A 20,204-nucleotide genomic window follows, 5' to 3' on the forward strand; every position below is an offset into this window, starting at 1 on the left:
TTCTATAATGTCCTTATTGTAGCGTTTAGGACACCACTAGCAAATTGGGTTAGCCAAAGTAACATTTAGGAAACAGCAATTTACCAACAAACCATTAATATGGTGCCATTGATTTTTTTTTTTTATGTATAAACTGTCAACCTAAAATAAATACATGAAGACCACAAAGCTTATAAAAGAAGTAGTGTGGCTTCATTCCCAAATAACCATACTACTAAGCAGCAAGTGAACATTTCAGCAACAAAGCAGAGTTGATGAATCACAGTTACTGCGAGCGGCCATCACGAAAACACGTAATTGAAGGCCTTGTATGAGCCGGACTATTTTAGCTACAGCAATCTCCTAACCCAGCACTTATTTTAAATGCTGTACTTATTTTCTGACCATAAAAGACCTATGTATTATATCATGGTGGTTGTTAGCATCAGCTTTTTTTGTTTTTGCTTTACTTTTGCTTGTTCTGGACAAATGTATAAAAGTAAAACTTTTATCAAGTCATTTTTCTGCTGAGGTTTAACCATGGTGAATCCTAGGCCTCAGCACTGGCCATATTTAACGTCAAAATGTTTACAACGTTTCTCTATTTCAGATCATGAATATGAAACAATAAAATAAAACTAGGTATATTGCTACAGCAGGGACTGAAGTAACCAAAGGAAAGCCTGTATAGAATATAAACACATAAATTAGAACTGCCTTCCCAGATAAGCCTAACCCTCGGCATCCAGGTGTCCGGGGTCAAGATCGCCTCCCTGCGATAAGATAACGGGGTCTGAGGGATTGCTGTGGCAACCAGGAGGCTGAGCAATGGCTTCCTGACTGCATCTGCAGAATTCCCATAGGAAACCTATATGAGATACAGTATACTGCAGTACAATGCACTGGGGATGTGAGATCCCAGGTTCAAGTCCCCTTGTGAGAAATGTAAAAAGTTATTTATCTCGTATGATGAACACTGTAAAAAAGAAATACAAATGTGCAAATTAACGTATACTGGTAATTTCTAGAGATGAGCGAACACTAAAATGTTCGAGGTTCGAAATTCGATTCGAACAGCCGCTCACTGTTCGAGTGTTCGAATGGGTTTCGAACCCCATTATAGTCTATGGGGAACATAAACTCGTTAAGGGGGAAACCCAAATTCGTGTCTGGAGGGTCACCAAGTCCACTATGACACCCCAGGAAATGATACCAACACCCTGGAATGACACTGGGACAGCAGGGGAAGCATGTCTGGGGGCATAAAAGTCACTTTATTTCATGGAAATCCCTGTCAGTTTGCGATTTTCGCAAGCTAACTTTTCCCCATAGAAATGCATTGGCCAGTGCTGATTGGCCAGAGTACGGAACTCGACCAATCAGCGCTGGCTCTGCTGGAGGAGGCGGAGTCTAAGATCGCTCCACACCAGTCTCCATTCAGGTCCGACCTTAGACTCCGCCTCCTCCCGCAGAGCCAGCGCAGATTGGCCGAAGGCTGGCCTATGCATTCCTATGCGAATGCAGAGACTTAGCAGTGCTGAGTCAGTTTTGCTCAACTACACATCTGATGCACACTCGGCACTGCTACATCAGATGTAGCAATCTGATGTAGCAGAGCCGAGGGTGCACTAGAACCCCTGTGCAAACTCAGTTCACGCTAATAGAATGCATAGGCCAGCGCTGATTGGCCAATGCATTCTATTAGCCCGATGAAGTAGAGCTGAATGTGTGTGCTAAGCACACACATTCAGCACTGCTTCATCACGCCAATACAATGCATTAGCCAGTGCTGATTGGCCAGAGTACGGAATTCGGCCAATCAGCGCTGGCTCTGCTGGAGGAGGCGGAGTCTAAGATCGGACCTGAACGGAGACTGGTGTGGAGCGATCTTAGACTCCGCCTCCTCCAGCAGAGCCAGCGCTGATTGGCCGAATTCCGTACTCTGGCCAATCAGCGCTGGCCAATGCATTCTATTAGCCCGATGAAGTAGAGCTGAATGTGTGTGCTAAGCACACACATTCAGCACTGCTTCAAAACGCCAATACAATGCATTAGCCAGTGCTGATTGGCCAGAGTACGGAATTCGGCCAATCAGCGCTGGCTCTGCTGGAGGAGGCGGAGTCTAAGGTCGTACCTGAATGGAGACTGGTGTGGAGCGATCTTAGACTCCGCCTCCTCCAAGAGCCAGCGCTGATTGGCCGAATTCCGTACTCTGGCCAATCAGCGCTGGCCAATGCATTCTATTAGCCCGATGAAGTAGAGCTGAATGTGTGTGCTTAGCACACACATTCAGCTCTACTTCATCAGGCTAATAGAATGCATTGGCCAATCAGCGCTGGCCAATGCATTCTATTAGCTTGATGAAGCAGAGTGTGCACAAGGGTTCAAGCGCACCCTCGGCTCTGATGTAGCAGAGCCGAGGGTGCACAAGGGTTCAAGTGCACCCTCGGCTCTCCTACATCAGAGCCGAGGGTGCGCTTGAACCCTTGTGCAGCCTCGGCTCTGCTACATCAGAGCCGAGGGTGCGCTTGAACCCTTGTGCACACTCTGCTTCATCAAGCTAATAGAGTGCATTGGCCAGCGCTGATTGGCCAGAGTACAGAATTCGGCCAATCAGCGCTGGCCAATGCATCCCTATGGGAAAAAGTTTATCTCACAAAAATCATAATTACACACCCGATAGAGCCCCAAAAAGTTATTTTTAATAACATTCCCCCCTAAATAAAGGTTATCCCTAGCTATCCCTGCCTGTACAGCTATCCCTGTCTCATAGTCACAAGGTTCACATTCTCATATGACCCGGATTTGAAATCCACTATTCGTCTAAAATGGAGGTCACCTGATTTCGGCAGCCAATGACTTTTTCCAATTTTTTTCAATGCCCCCGGTGTCGTAGTTCCTGTCCCACCTCCCCTGCGCTGTTATTGGTGCAAAAAAGGCGCCAGGGAAGGTGGGAGGGGAATCGAATTTTGGCGCACTTTACCACGCGGTGTTCGATTCGATTCGAACATGGCGAACACCCTGATATCCGATCGAACATGTGTTCGATAGAACACTGTTCGCTCATCTCTAGTAATTTCATTTTCCCCCCAAAATAGTAATAATAGTAATCAAAAAGTTATACATACCAAACATTGGTACCAATATAAAGTACAATTTGCAAATTGCAAGTGAAGAGCCTTTACTTATCTCAGCCAACAAAACAGTACAAAAAAAAAAAAAAAAATGTTTTAGGGGTCAGAATAAGGTGATGCCAGGAAAAAAAAAACAAACATTCATTTTCAATATGTGACATTTTATTTGAAGAAAGAAAAAGAAAAAAAAAAAAAAAAAAAAGGTCAATCATAATAAAACCAATATAAATATAGTATCGCCATAATTGCATTGATCCGCTGGGCAAAGCTGCCATGTAAATTTCAATGCAGAGTGAAAGCCATAGAAAACTAAATGCAAAAAATGATAGAATTGTGTTTGTTTATTATCGTTTAACATAGACCTCTAAAAAATTTTGATAAAAGCTAATCAAATATTATATGTACCACAAAATGACGCCAAATGAAAACTTGGCATGCAAGGAATAAGCCCTCGTTTAGCTAAGTCGACAAAAAAAAAAAAGTTCTGACTTTTGGAGGGAGTCGAAGGAAAATGTGCAAAGTCACGGGCATTAATGTAAAACTCTCCTGCATCCTTAAAGGGTTATGTATTTAAAGAGAAAAAAAGAAAGAAGCTAGCCCGGGAAAAATGTCAAAACATCAACTTGTCTGGCTATCTAACCATCTTAATACCAAGAACTGCTACCGTGTCAGCATATTGTGCTGCATCAGTGATTCATTCTCTCCCTTTTGGTCCGCAGCCATAAGTGATCATATTAATTGGCCTATTGTTGCTTCTCTTCTGGCCTAACCCTGTAACCTCATTGGTTTGTAAAGCAGCACATGTTAAATAATAAAAAAGCTAACCAAAACGATCAAATGCAAATAGGAAAAAAAACGGTGCCATCTGTCAATTAAACTAGAAAGCAAGATGGGGCCCGGAAAGCAGCAATCTATTGTTTAATTAATTGCAAGACTAATGAGGAATACATGAATAATAAAAGCCATTTTTAAAGTGCACAACAGCACAAACGCAAGTAAGAGCAAAGGCAAACATTTTATCATAGTAAGGTTATGCGTTCACCAATTTAAAAAAAAAAAAAAAAAAAAAAAAGTGTTCAATTCAGATTTTAATGTATATTTTGGGTACAGAATGTTACTCCCTCAGACTGAGGCGGTTATTTACATGTTTGTATGTTCCGAATAATTCACTCTTGATAAGGTAGTATAGGGTTCTCAGGGACCTATGAAGGAATAACCAGCACAGACACCATATTCTGCTCTGATTTATGTTACGTATGACTTGTTTGCATGCCTCTAGAATACATGATCTGGTGCTCTAACCTTAGTGCTATCGATATTCATCAGAAAGCAATATTAGGAATTTACACCAGTGTTCCTGTCCATGTGACCCTAAAACAAACCAGCATGTTGATGCGATTAAAATAAATTGGATCATTTTTTAGGCATGCCTGCAAATCCACTTAGCCTTTTCTCATTGTCAGCCAAGTGTAATATTATCTGCCAAATACACTAACTGGCCCCTATGTCTGCATCTCAAGTTGCGAGATCTTTCCTACTTCACCACCCAAACAAAATCAAGGAAGGCTTATAACATATAATAGGATCAGAAGACACTGTCAGAAGACATCCAAAACATTTATACCATTTAAGGAGAGACAGCGTACTTTGTATGACATATATAAAAAATAAAAATAAAATAAAAAATAAAAAAATCAGGGCAGTATCAGATTAGATATACTGTAAATGTATGTATATATCACACACACACTTACAGAGAAAGTGACTGCGCAGGACAACACAGTTTTGTTCCATTGACTTGAAAGCTAAGGGGGTGTGCACACTATCGTTGGTGACTGTCAGTAGTGCCCGTAGCTATTGTCCGTTACAAGGATTTTGCAACGGACACTAGTTGAAATATCAGTAATCCATTAAAATTTCCAGTCATTTCACTGGGATTTCATCTTGTGTCCGTTTGGGTCTGTTTACACCCAATCCATCAGAAGTCCGTTTTTTCCAGCGGACAAAAAAAATCCTAGCTGCAGGACTTTTGTGGCCATTTGAGAAAATGGATTCTTGACAGTCAGCAAGTGTCAGTTTTTGTTTTTTTTTAATTAAACATTGAGGTCTATGGGCAACGGACTTATAACGGACAGTAATAGATAGCCATCAGTTACTGTCTGTTATTTTGTGTCCATTTTCTGCACATGGTCAGAAAGCAGAAAACAAAAAAATTGACAGTATATAAAAAAAAACCGCAAACTGATACTAGTGTGCATTTTTTTGTTTTGTTTTTTTTACTGATCCATTAGTTAAAAAAAACAGACATTATCATGAGTTGTGTGCGTTAAGGTTATGATAGGTGCCTGCTTTTTTGTTTTTTTTAATGGACACCTTCAAAATGGAATCCAACGGTAGTGTGAACCCTACCTAAGGATCTTCAATATTATGAACCTAAAAAAAAAACAAAAACAAAAAAAAAAAAACAACACACCTTTAACATTTGGCTGATTTGACTCCTGATCTGGAAAGAATGTGTTACAGATATTACAGCCTCTTGCTGCTACAGTATGGAAACTATACTATACCTGAATACCGCGCTTTTACATTCACAGAACATATATGCAAACAGAATGTAAAACCTGGTATTTAACTTTCACTGGAGTTGATCCATGTAAGATCTCAACATTACAAGCATTTTGACATTTTTGAATAAGACGATGAAAAGTAATCCAGTAAAAAACTGTCACATTCGGAAAGGTGAATTTCTTGCCACCTTGCTCAAGCAGGAAAAATGAAACGTCATGCATTAGCTTTGTGCACCTGTCTGCAGCTAGGTGGGGACGGTAAACAGCAGGGGTTGCTATGAGGACAAGGGGCAGGGCAACCGAGAGCACTGAAAATAGGTTAGCTAACAATGAAAGTGCATGGGTTTGGAGAAGTTCCAGGACATGCATTCTGAAGAGACAACATAAAACAACATTCTTATACACTAAAGTAAAATCCATTTGTGTGGCTTATCAAATGTAAAAAAAAATTAGTAAAGAAAGTCTATTCACATATAAAGATCAGATCATTCTGCCTAATGTACACAATCAACAGAAAAAAGATAATTCATGAAATAAAAGTGATCTTTATCTTCTACTAAACTGTCATCTTTCCACGAGTACTGAATAACTATTTATGTCAAACTACCGCTATTAACGTCCATTGTACTCACCCGTCATAGGCGGACTGCAAAGGACATTAACGGTGGTAGAGTGATCGATGCAGACAGAGCCCTCTCTGTCTGAGTCCATTTCCATTGACTCTGATGTAAAAAATACGACAGAACCTTTCTTCTATCAACTTTGCATGCAGGACTTTTCTTTCTTCAGAAAAGTAACAAACATGATAGAACAAGGACATTAATAATGGTGGCCTGAACCTACCCTAATATGGGAAACGTGCATACCATGTTTAATAGTTGTAATGGTGTCAAAATCACTAACTGTGTTAGCTAGAGGGATACAATTATTTGGAAAATAAGAGAAATGGATTGAGTCATTTGTTCACTCTAATTAACATTATAGTGAATGTGGTCTTTTTTGACACCTGGAGAGTGTATAGTTATATTTAAACATTGAGATATTTCCTATATACCCAGGTTTAAATGCATATCAATAAAATTGAGTTTAAAATTGCCAGTTTATTTTTTGTAATTACTTAGCAAATATACTAACTCTGGTGGAAGTTGGTAAACAAATAAGAATTACTCGCCTTAAGCCTGGTTCACATCTATGTTCAGTATTCCGTTCAGGGAGTGCGCTTGGGGACCCCCTCGAACAGAATACCGAACACATTAAAAAGTGATGAGCAATGAAAGCACATGGACCCCATAGACTATAATGGGATCTGCACGAATCATGCGGAGAGAAAAGTAATGCTATTCCCTGAACGGAGTACAAAACGCAGATGTGAAGCAGGCCTTAGTGATCCTTTGTCATTGTTCTGACACTTCCTGGGTCCCTGCTTTCCACTTTCTTTTCCTCCCTAGACATACAGGAAATGTCGCTCACTCACAGGCTAAAGCAGGTCACTGCTGTGGTCAGTGACTGGTCGGACAATCATTTTCTGTGTCAGAAGTAATAGAAATCAGACAGCAGCAACATGATCCTGGAAGTTGAGGAAGTTGAATAGTCGGGATGTTCTCCCCAGAATCCCAAAGGTCCTGGTGTGTCTATAATATAGGCACTATAATACAGCCACAATGTGGCCATCTTAATCCTGACTAATCTAAGAGAGCGATCTGAAAAAGAAACATTTTATTTTGGTAATTAAAGAAAAAAAAATATATATTTTTTTTTAGAATACTCAGATTAAGAAAATAACACAATATCAACTGAATCAACCCATTTCCCCCTTGTGAATTGGTGACTCCAACCTCAAGATATCGCCTTTTTTGCCAATATACAATGAGATCCCTGGAGAAATGAGGGCAAGGCAATGATTCAGTTTATTGCAGGGATAGGATAATCTGCTGGGTTCTGGTGACAGATGCTGTTCAACGGCACAAACAATCACGTGCATTTTATAGGTTGTGTCAAATGCCCGTGACAACTAGGTATAGCACCTTGTAAAAGGTTAATAATTAACATAAGGTTGCAATTATCCCTATATAAAAGCTGTGATGGATGAACATCATGCTTAGCTGAGAACAATATATGCAAGAGTACACCTGTTTCCTTTGCTGCATATGATAAGCTGAAGAAAAGTTTTTAAAGAAAAATAAGCAACCTACTTTCACTGGAAAAAATTATAAAGTATTCAAAATTATACTTGTATACTATAAAAATGATGTACGAAGACTTAATATGAGACAGGGTAGAACGTTCTTAGATTCAATCATCCCAATTTCACAATTTGTGCTGAAAGTCAAGCAAATACTCAGCACTTGGTCCAGGATGAAATCTATACTGGTGCTCACAAGCCCTGCACACTGTAGTGGAGAAACTGGTGTTTCGCATATAACTTAGCTCAATGTTTTTTAATGCCACAGAGTTGTAGTCTTCTGAAGAAAGATAGACTATGAGCTGTAACATGCAGAGAAAATCCTAAGGTGCCATAGTCTCTTAGGCCTAAAGATTGTGGGAATGTCAGGGCTAGCTGATCAGTACATCATAGCAGATCCTGGTTAAAGAGAAACTTTTGAGGTTTAGGTTCACATATTTATGGGCATTTATTATTAAAACAAAAAAACTGTTCTTGGGAATTCTACATTTTAAAGGGATTCTACCATTCAAACATTTTATTCTCGTTGACACGTAGGAATAGCCTTAAGAAAGGTTATTCTTCTCCTACCTTTAGATGTCTTCTCCGCGTTGCCGTTCCGTAGAAATCCCGGTTTTCGTCAGTATGCAAATGAGTTATCTCGCAGCACTGGGGGCGGTCCCCAGTGCTCAAACAGCACTAGGTTCGTCCCCGGTGCTGCTAGAGAACTGTCCAGCGACGCCTCCTTCAGGAATGTCCTCTTCACGCATCTTCTTCCGGCACAAGCGGTCAAACTTATCATACCGACGAAAACCGGGATTTCTACAGAACGGTGGTGCAGAGAAGACATCTAAAGGTAGGAGAAGAATAGCCTTTCTTAAGGCTATTCCTACGTGTCAACGAGAAAAAAAAAATGTGTTTTAATGGTAGAATCCTTTTAAACAAACACAGAATAGTCTAAAATGCCTAATGGCATTTTTAAAGGGCTTTCCGAACGGTGAGAAAGCATTTCTAACAGGTTAACAATGGGTTAAGAAAACTAAAAGCAGGAATATTTACCTCATCAGTCCACCTGCACTATTTTTCGGATGATACCTGAGTCCTCCACTAGATTCTACTTTTGGCCACTCACCAGGAGATAGAGACTAGAAGTACCCCTGATAGCATCAGAGCAGGAGCAATGAATATTTTTACCTTCTAAAAACTCATTCATCTTTCCCCCAAAAAAATAAAAATCACAGAAGGGGAAAAAAAAAAAAAAAAAAAAAAAAAAATTGTCAAGGATCTTCAGTACATGTCTAACTTTATATAAAAGTCTATTCTCTTCTCAAAGCATGGCAACACACAAAAGACATATGACCTCCATACACTGCCATATACACAAGTCCGAATACTAAATGTACAATCCATGAGCAAGTGTCACTCTTCTTAAGCTAAAGCTGCTCATGTAGAACATTGAGAAACTTGAGGTCTTCCAGGTTTTTTTGATGGCCCATCTCCAGAATAGGCTAATAATATTTGATCAGTGAAGGGCCAAAACCTGACCCTCACTTCAATAAACCGGGACTGATACCAGGCCTGGTACTTATATCGTATATGGACCCGAGAGCAGGTGGCTCCATACATTGTATAGTTGCCATTCCACATAATAGCCTTTTTGATTCTGATGAAACCAATAGAATAATCTAGTTTTGTAACAGATATGAAACCATGTGACACAAGGACAAATTCCGTTGTGCACGACCTTCAGTGTATTCACAAATCTATGCCTCAGAGGCCTTCACACATTAAGACACAGTGCATGGCAAGGCTTTAGTAGCTGCACAGAATTTTACCCCTAAAGGGAAAATTAGAGTCATCCAAGTTACAGACATTGGTAACAATGCAGTGGTTTTATAAAAGCAGTAGTGTCAAACTCATGTACCTATAAGAAAGCCCGTCATGATAAACATGATGTTTTATCAGCAGAAAGCATATTATACTGCAGGAGATAGAACGTTGTGACTTTGGAAGTTAAGCAGAGCTAAGAAATATACCATCACTATACAGCCCATAATATTATACAGAAAAGCAATGAGAACAGCCCAGTATAAAGGAAACAAATAGTCTCAGCTCAGTACTTGTAAACTGAAACCAGATAGGACAGGGAAATAGTCAGGAGGCCTCAAAGCACAATGGTCAACAGTGAAAGACTAAGAAAGATTTACAAAGCTCCTTATGGGAGGAATGAATGGGAGGGCACAGTAAGAAACAGGCGGTCAAAGTGTTGGGGCCATTCTATAAAAAAAATTAAAAAAAGAAAAACAAAAACACAAAGTCTGTAAAAAAGAAAAACGAGATTTTAGTGACAGAAAATTAGATTAAATTCCATTCCCGTCATGTATGAAAAGTGATCTAACAAGTTTTATGTGTGTGAAGCAGTTAAAGGTCACATAGTTGTAGAGGTGTGATGTCAAGGACCTTGGGTTTAACGCACCAAGTAGTAAAAGGCAAAGGAAAGATATACTTTATAGTATATCATTTTGTATTAACCAGAAGTTGATACATAAAAACAAAAACACCGCACACACAAATGTCACCGGGGGCCACACGGTGGCTCAGTGGTTAGCACTGCAGCCTTGCAGCGCTGGAGTCCTGGTGTTCAAATCCCGCCAAGGGCAAAAAACCATCTGCAAGGAGTTTGTATGTTCTCCCCGTGTTTTCATGGATTTCCATCCCATATTCCAAAGACATACTAATAGGGAAAAATTACCATTGTAAGCTCTATGTGGGGCTCACAATCTACATTTATTTAAAAAAAAAAAAAAAAAAAGTCACCAAAATAGAATTCTTCATAAGCTATATGAGGGTAAGGTCACACGGTGGAAACCTTTTCCGCTGTGTGACTTTTTTGTGCGTTGCAGTGTATTGGCATTCCGTCACGGCATCCTGCTCCTGATTAGGACCGAATGAATGGGCCTAAACAGGAGGGTGTCTCAAGCCACGGAAGATAGGGCATGTCGCATATTTTTTCACTAGCTGAAAAAATATAAAAATAAAAATTGCTAGAGGGAAAAAAAAAACAAAAAAAACTGAGTGACTCCCATTGAAATGAATTGGAGGGATTTTTGCAGGCGAATTTTGAGGTAGATTCCGCGTCAAAAATCCGCCTGCAAAAAACTTCATGTAAACATACCCCAAGATAACCATCCTAATAAATACATAGTTAGAAGGAATCTAGAGCTGCAAATATTTCCAGGTGGTACAAACACGGGCTAAACCCATTTGAAATGACTCCCCCCTTTGGCATTTGCTATATCTATGTATACTGGCAACAGAGGGTGAAGAGAGGTCAGGTCTCCCTAACAATGCTTAGCGTGCTGCTAGCGTGAACTTTAGAACCTGTTTTCTGCAAAAAGAAAGTACAAAAATATCCAGCAAATCCCTTCTTACACAATGGCAAAAAAGGGAAGTAACAATTATACTTTAATGTATGTTGTTAAAGGGGATGGCCAAGGCTCCAGTTGATTTGGATACTGATGATCTATTCACAGGATATGTATTTTGTGTCTTTTTATACTGATTCTGAGTTTTAGCCAATACACATTCACTCTTCTGAGAGTAGGAAGTGGGATAGTCAACATATAGCAGGTTACTGGGCCCAGTCAAACATCACAGTTTGTAGAACGCAAACCAACAGAAGGAGGTTTTGTATAGACAATATACCATCAAAGAATAACATGAGATTTCAGCTCTAAAGCCTGCAGATATGTGAATGCAGCTTTGGTCAACAATGCAGACTTTGAAGCTACAGACTGCAGTATCAATCATTATAGAGGGGTGGACACAAGAGGTTGGTTTTATGGACAAGATGGGCTCAAAGTATATTCACTTCCATTGGTCATACTTTATAGATAACTGACGCCAGAAGGTTGAGCATGCAAGTGTTCTCAATAGGGAGAGGGGAATAAGCCCCTGCCAAACCCCTCAAATAGCAACTCCATTTAAAAATCCAGCACAGCTGACCATTCATTGCACCACTATCTGCTGTTCAACAAAGAGACAGAATATGCATATTAAACTGTCACCCAAGAATGCCAAAGCAGTCAGGATATGCCAACATTCAACTAATGTGTATGGCAATTTCAAGTAATTGGTGTAAACCCATGCCAGATCTCACACATGCTATTGGAGAGCTGCAGAACAAACTAGTGTAAACTCGCATAGCTGCTCACTGGCTACATAATACTGCGGCCACCGGTTTAGCAGAGAGGTGTTTGGTAGGTAAAAGCACTTTTAAGATGTAACATAGTTAGCAATTCACCACTAGAAACTTGTTCCTCCTCTCCCCAGTGTTCCTGTCTCCAGTACTATTGGCTGTTTAAGGAGGTGCAGAGCGAGACTCCAGAGGTATTTACAAGCGCCTTGTTCAGGTTCTCAGGGACTCATACACAGTAGAGTAGACCATGCGTAATCTATTGTAGTATTGTATCAAACTATTTTTGTTATTAAAAAATGGAGAAATACTTTGTAATGTAGTATCACTTCTATAAAATAAAAATAAAAATGTTGTTTCTAACTAAGCTTGGAAATCAAAAGCTTCCTTCCTCCCGAGAGTACCAAAGCGACAAGTCAACTACAACAAATGAGCAAATTTACATATATGAGACTTCGACACAAATCTGTTCATTACCAATGCCAGCCGTAGTCAGTCACTGTGGCTTCAGCCGCTGCCAAACATGCCATCGTCACTATCCCAAGAGCTATGGGCAATATCCTTTTCATATTTGTACAGATAGGTATACTGAGCAAGAATACACAGGAGGAAAATGTAGAGTAAAAGAAGGGCTCTGTAGTGACAGCAGTCACATACAAAAGAAAATTAAGCTCATTTTACAAGGATTGTACTGACAAAGTCAACTGATAGGTGAGATTTTATATATGTTAAAAGGAAATTGTAGAAATTGTATTGGCGAGGTTCCATTTTCTGGAAACGGGGTAATGGAACAGCACCAGATAATCAGAAAATGTGCCTGGGGCGAGCACATGACCACTATAGGGATATGGGCAACTATACATTTTTGCTAAAGTATGTCATTTAATTTTTTTTTTAAATGCACTAACATATCAATGACCTCCTCAGTGGCACAATATCAATGGGCACCACACTCATCCTCATTAATCATATGGCTGTGGAGTTGGTAGGTCAAATGACAAGTTACTGGCTTAAAGGGACCATTGTCATTCACTGCAGAAATCCGTGATAAAAATAGGAGAACCCCTGAACTTTCTTTTGATCTCTTTCCTCGTGCTTTACACTGTAGCTCTGCTTGTCCAGATTGGCAGTAGCATAACAGAAAGACTTCCCTTACAGCCAAGACAGGTATGTGGTACAGGTACATGTGTACACTGAGATATGAGAAACAATTGGTCACTAACTGTTAAACTAGATTAGTATCACATCAACTTCATTCCATAGGCTATATAAGTATGTTGCAGAATACCTTGAAATATAAAAATAAGTAGAAAAAAATAAATAAAAATATATCTGATACAATGGAAAAGACCCGCACATACTTTCATACTTTTTTTGTGGGGGTTTCCTCCCACACTTCAAAGACATACTGATAGGGAATGTAGATTGTGAGCCCTATATGGGTCAGTGACTTTCAATGTCTGTAAAGCGCTGCGGAATATGATGGCGCTATACAAGTAAGCATAATAAATAAATAATACAATAGAGAAACCGGCTGTAATAGGTGTTCACAATTTGATGGGATCTAAGATACTGAAGCTTGGATGTAATCCTGTTATTATTCACTTATTTCCATAATCTGAAGAAGTTTAGTATGCATAGAAAATTAACTCCCAAGAGAAGAGGACTTCTTTCTAACAGCGTTTTCTCAAACATTTTCTAAGTCAAGCTGTTTCAAGATGAATTGTTTGCCAGCAAAACTCATGGGAGGCATCCACTTAATTCATTTAAAAGGTCAAACTCAAAAGGGGACGGGGGCCTGACAACACAGCTAAAAAAACAAATAAAACAGAAAGAAAATAATTCTCATATTCAGCAAGTTACAAAATAGTAGGCCTGCAAAAACACATTGGGGGAATTGATATACACTTCTATACCAGTTTTCTGGTGCAGATGGAAGTTATCGTGGAGCACATTTGGCACAAGGCCCTATCATACACCAAATATGCGCCACATTCCCTATTCCGCCTGTTGGGCCTTTTATTAAAAGTGCCGTAAAAAATGCCAGTCTTAATAAATCTGCCACTTTATGTATGGATTTTATGTTTTATTTTTGTCTACTCATCTACTTTTTTATTTTTGTATGCAGTTACCAAATAAAGAGATTAGTTTGGTAAACAATATTTCAAGACTGTACCGAAAATATCTAAATACATATTTTGTATGTATGCCTGCAGAATATGCTTTGCTGTGCTACAATTTAAACTATGCAGTCATTTTAAGTAATAGGGCTGAACCACAACGTGAAAAAAGACAAATTGTATACAAATTAACCAAATATAGTAGAGTAAATAGCAAGAAATAAATACTCATAAACAAAATTGATGAAGATAAAGGGATATTCCTAACTTAGGCTCAGTTCACATCTGCATTGGGGGATTCAGTTCCCCTCTCTGCATGAAAAATGCAGAGAGAAAAGCATTGCAAGCAGCACTTTTCTCTCAAAATTTTTCATGCGGAAACCACACAGACACCATTATGGTCTATGGGGTCCATGGGTTTCCTAAAGTAACCACTTTTTTTAAATCCACAGATGTGAATCAAGCCTTAAGATATTTGTACTCATTCACAGGATGCAAGTCCAAATTTTTTATTTATTTATTTTAATGTTTTCTGACATACCCTCTGGATATATAATAAATGTCCACTGGAGAAATTGAATAGTTTCCCTTCTGAGAAACCTAATGCCTAACCTTTTGTTCACCGTGAGCTACATTCAACTTTGACTGGCTGTTGAGAGCCACATTTAATAACAATAAAAAAAATTAAGTTTGCAGAAATTGATATTTGTAGATATTTTACAATAAGGGGTATTATATAACGTCTGAATTTGCGCTGCTGTAAGGTTTGCATACATATTCAATATTGCCAGTAGTTATGTCTTATTGTAACTAGTGTTTATGGCCGTAATTTAGGGCTGTTCTGGCGAGCCACATGGATGGAGGTTGCTAGTCACATGTGGTTGGGGACCACAACTCTACACGACTAGCTGCTTCCTATAATACATCACCCTTAAGACTGTCTTTTTCAGCTTTGCACTTTGAAAGTGGCCCATAATATCCCTGCACATAAAAGGTTCCCCTGACACCAGCAGTACATTTTTAGAGGTTACTTAGCTCTACCTCGAATATTCCAGCTCGGCATTACATGGGTACCCCACTGAATTGAATGGATGCTATGAATTGTATATAAGCCAGCAGCTTTCACTTGTGTTATTGGTTATTCTTGTAGCTGTACCTACAGCTTATCTTTTGTGGAGCTGCTGGATGGACAACCCCCTTTAAATAAACGCAGTGACAATCTAAGAAGAGTTGTGATTGTATGTATGCCAATACAACAAGGGCAAATACTTCTCTCAGCAGTGGAGGATTTCTATTAACAGGTTTTGTGTTAAGAGTTCAGATAAAAGCTCAGAAAGTCACACATACACTATATAAATGACACCAGCAGTGCATGTTTAGAAAGCTACTTTTAGACAGTGCTTATGATAGTCTGTCAAAGGTACTGTATTTGTTGGAGGGATTCCACAAACTATACATCCTATGGGTATAAAATGTATATAATACTCTTCTTTAATGGACGTCTCTGTATGGAATAGCACATTCTACTACATTATAAAATAAAGCTAAAAAGGTATGCTTGAGTATACCAGCCCAACTTAAAGGGGTTATACAGCCTAATACAGGCTAATTTACTTTCCTCCCAGTGTGGTCTGGTCTTGCTGCTCAGCTGTCCTCACCAGCTGCGACAACCCACATTGCATCCGTTGAGGCCAATGACTGGCCTCAGCAGTCACGTGACCACTAAGTCCAATCAGTGGCCTCAGGAAGGGACCTGGGAACATCACAGACAACATGTGCAGTGGTGACTTCCACCACAAAATTACAACGAAGCTGCAGGACCAGACTGTGCTGGGAGACATCGAAGCACCGGTGACAGGTAAGTATGGTTTTTTTTGTTTTTTTTTCTTTCACTTCCCCCAGCCCAATTTAATTTTTTTTTTTTTTAAGCCTGGACAACCCCTTTAAGCTTTCAAATCACATCACATTTTCATTGGCCAAAATGGTATGTTCATGGCATGAACGTGCATTTTCAGTAAACAAATGAAGATCAGTATGCCAAATACTTTTATGCCAGCTGGTGGCCAAAAATATCAATGTTTGACATGATCTGACTTTTATTTTTATTATAACTTATAAATTGACCACAAGATCAGACAATTTAGTTGTTAATGTTGACGGTGGGATCATTTTTACGAACAATCATGTGGTCACCTGTAAATCACAAACAGCAATCTTTTCTTCTCTTTGAGATGAATGGGAACCTACGAGAACATATAATGTATGCGCCCAGAGACAATGCAAACTACAGAAATAACATACGTTGTATGTATGAATATATAATATTGTTTGTATAATGTAACATGAACAGGCATCGCCATAAAATGTAATTTACCCGAAAATTAATAGGATCCAACAGAGAATCAAGGATTCCATATTGGACATCAATAGAAATTTGTATAGACATCTATAATGCTGAAGACTCTTCAAATTAGCACATGGCAGATTATTATAGTATTAAATTACACGCAAGCTACAGCACATGCCCTGCAGAATAGTAGTTACCCTACTGAACACGATAGAGATGTAACCCAGGACAGTACAGAAAAACGAGAAACTGAGAAAATAAAAAAAAAAAGCAAGCAGGCCCATTTATACCACAAGATTACTCTCCAGATACCCTAATAATGCTGGACTATAGGGCACTAATGTCCCTGAACAGATAATAGCTTATATCATTGTGGCCTTGGCTATTACCAAGTGTCAGGTTTTAATTGTACTGAACCCTCTGACTGGGATACTGATGGGCATGTGGTGGGTAAGGACCCCTACCAGATGGGCTTTGATAGGTAAGATATCCTAACAGTGCAGTTTTGCTATGTGACCCATGAGAGTTCGAGTACTACATACTCTCCATCGCTATCTGCATATGAAGTGATCTGTCCACATACCTGGAATAGTTCACTTTCCAAGGTAGCAGCTGCTATTATCCTGCTCATTACACTGTCACTTTTAATGAGTAATTTGCTCAATTTTCCCAGTGCTCACTCTCAACAAGACCCAAAGGCTGACTTATATGGAAGCAAATTCCCCTCTTTATCAAAGCACTGCTAAAGGATAAAGAGATCATCCATTTATTCTACTTCTCCTATATATGGCATGTATGTCACAGACACGCTGACACTATCAAACACCTTTCCTATTAAATATATTGTTATTCAGGACTAAAATGCCAAGAAACAAACTGGTGGTCGCCAAATCCAGACATATCTAAGTGAAGGCCCAGTCGAATGTCTGACAACAGTGTCGCTGAATTGTCATAAATAAAACAGTCATTTATAAGACCAAGATGCTCAGTTCTTAGGTGTGTGTTTGAGGGGTCAGACCTCTGACACCATCTATGATGGTCTAAAGAGAACTGTTCCCTGTTCTTGGTGGAGAAGCAGCCATGACATACAAGGTCAGCTTCCATTCATTTTAGCAAGCGACTATGGATACTTTGTCTACAATGCCACCAGGGTGTCTGCCCATATGAGAAGGGACCCCAGCCTTGGACAGCGACCCATCACATTATATGTCTAATGCAATTGCTTGCACCACAGGCAGCTGTTAGGAGAACATGGGCACTGCCATTTATAGGCTGGCACCTCTCCTCATCTTATGCCAGTGTAGACTGAAGGCTGATACTGACAAGCATTCCCTATCAGTCATATCTGATCCATAGTGAGAATACATGCAGGGTCAGACATTTTAGATTGTTCTCATTGTGTCCTCTTGAGGTATACTAAAGTCTGTGAAAGTAGGACAGCAATAAGGAGTCAGTAAGGAATGGCCACAGGCCTCCTTACTGACATATGTGCGCCTTCCTTACCTTGCTAACCACGTTCTGCACGAGTCCGGCATGGATCTGGTAGGTCCACTCGTGGCACAGGCATGAGTCGTTGTGGACGGGGGTGAAGCCAGTGCCAGGTGACGGGGTAGTGGGCAGCTGTGGAGGGGGCAGCAGCAGCATCACCTCAGGGGCAGGGGAGCTGTCGTTGCCCAGGTGCACCGGGCTCTTCCTCCCGGGTAGGCTGCCGTTCGTCTTGCACCACTTGTCAGGTTGGTCCAGCATGAAGAAGTCCGAGAACTGACTGAAAGCAAGGAAGAGCGCGGGGATCCAGGTGAGCAGCACCAGCCGCCTCTGGAAGGTGCCCAGCCCGCCCAGAAAGGGCAGCACGGAGCCGTCGTAGTCCAGCAGCAGGTGGCTGTACCGAGAGCCCTGCTGTGCCGGGGATGCGGGGGCTGTAGGGACGTCTTCAGATGGGGGCACAGTGGTACAGGAGGCTGGCAGCACGGAGCCATTCTCCTCGGCCTCCGGTTGCCTCATCCAACCGGATTCAGGATCTCGGTTTGTGGTCATGATGCCGCCTCCTTGCCGGGGCAGCGGGGACACTCAGTGGCCGCATGCAACCATCAAGCTGCGGTCAACGTAGTCAATGAGCCGCCTGATGGAGGAGACCTTCAGTGAGCACTACGAGGGCACAGGCGTCTCCAACAGCAGCCGCATGGGTCTCCTCTCACCACAATAGCCCACAGTGGTGACTGGTCAATGGGCTCGGGTAACCAGCCTCTGTGGTGATGAAGAAGCCGCTGTGCCCAGGACCGGGATAATAACCTCACCGCCTCCTGGCAGCCCGTGTGCCCAATGCCGCAGCAGCTGCCCCCTCCTCCTGCACAACGCCGGGCACTGCTACAAGAGAAAGGCGCTGCTGTGAGGAGCCGCCAGTCTTCTCGTAATAATAGAGGAGCCGGGAATAGCCGCCTGGACACACGTGATCCCGCAGAAAATGTGGCGTCTCTCGTAGTCCCCACAGCTGAGACTGGCAGCAGCAGCACAGAGATGGCCACGGCCGGGAGAGCCCGAGTATCGCTGGGAGCCTGCACAATGGGACCCCTCCTCCTCCCAGCGCCTGGAGACAACGCCGATCATCCGACCGGTTCAGTCAGTGCCGCCTGGCAGCCTCCGCAATACATGACAGCTCTTCCCTCTCTCCTTTCCTAATTACCGCCCCCCGGAAGTATCGAGGCTTCCACAAAAGCCAACCTGCAGCGCCAGCTCTGGCCGAGCCCTCCCCCGGGAGGCATCAGGTAGCGGTGGCCCAGGGACCTGGGCTGTCGGTGGTGGCGCCTCCTCCTCGGTGTGTGCTGGAAGAGCACCCGGGATAACATATGGAAGTCGTGTCACCTATATATCCAATACAGACCCATCGCAGGAGTTATCCCCGGTGGGCTCATACAGTGCAAAAATAATGTATGGACAGTCAAAATGGAAGCTGTCTAGTGCAATAGTGCCTTGATTTTTTTTATTTTTTTTCTAAACTAGGGCAGGAGAGGGGCCGCTCCGAAAAGAACCCAAGCGGCCCAATGCTGAGCTGATTTAGACCCCTATGTCTTAGCGCAGGTGGCGCCATCACGCCTCCTGCATTGAGACGCAAACGTCTTATTGCAGGGTGAAAAGAAGAAGCAGCGGTGAGGTAGATAAGTAACATGCCTACTTTTTTTTTTTTTATATAATAAGCCGCTACCTGCTGGAGTATCTCCTATCACCTATTTACCTACCCCCTGGGCCTGCTCATTGCTGCCCCCCGTTTCCCCTTCTACTATAGGACGCGGGGGCGACTGTGAGCGGGCTCAGGCTGCAATCCCACTACCGCTATTATTATACTCGAGGGTCTTTTCAGACCCTCAAGTATAATAATCGGAGCCCCAGGGGAGGTGAGAGAACATAAACAGTGTTACTCACCTCTCTGGGATCCAATGTTAATCCTAGCAGGCTTCGGGCCTGTATGGTAATGTGAGAGATGTCACGTGCTCTGGGACATTACCATACAGGCCTAAAGCCTGCGCTAGCAGTTCCATACAGGCCTGAAGCCTGTGCTAGTAGTAATAGCCTGTTACTGCTAACACATGCTTTGGGCCTGTATGGTAAGAGGCTGTTACTGCTAGCACAGGCTTTGGGCCTGTATGGTACTGCTAGTGCAGGCTTTGGGCTTGTATGGTAATGTCTCAGACCACATGTATGGGACA

General features: G+C 41.4%; 1 protein-coding gene across 1 annotated transcript in view; it reads right to left on the minus strand.

Annotated features, from left to right (window-relative positions):
* Positions 1-19,221, minus strand: part of SLC22A23 (solute carrier family 22 member 23) — a 113,397-nt gene extending 94,176 nt beyond the window's left edge. Inside the window, exon 1 of the mRNA XM_075270752.1 lies at positions 18,007-19,221. Coding sequence (XP_075126853.1) covers positions 18,007-18,537 — 531 coding nt within the window. The 5' untranslated portion in view covers positions 18,538-19,221. The remainder of the gene's footprint in view (positions 1-18,006) is intronic.
* Between the last annotated feature and the right edge of the window lie 983 nt (positions 19,222-20,204).

Source organism: Leptodactylus fuscus, chromosome 4 (assembly GCF_031893055.1).
Source record: "Leptodactylus fuscus isolate aLepFus1 chromosome 4, aLepFus1.hap2, whole genome shotgun sequence".
NCBI classification, from domain to species: domain Eukaryota; kingdom Metazoa; phylum Chordata; class Amphibia; order Anura; family Leptodactylidae; genus Leptodactylus; species Leptodactylus fuscus.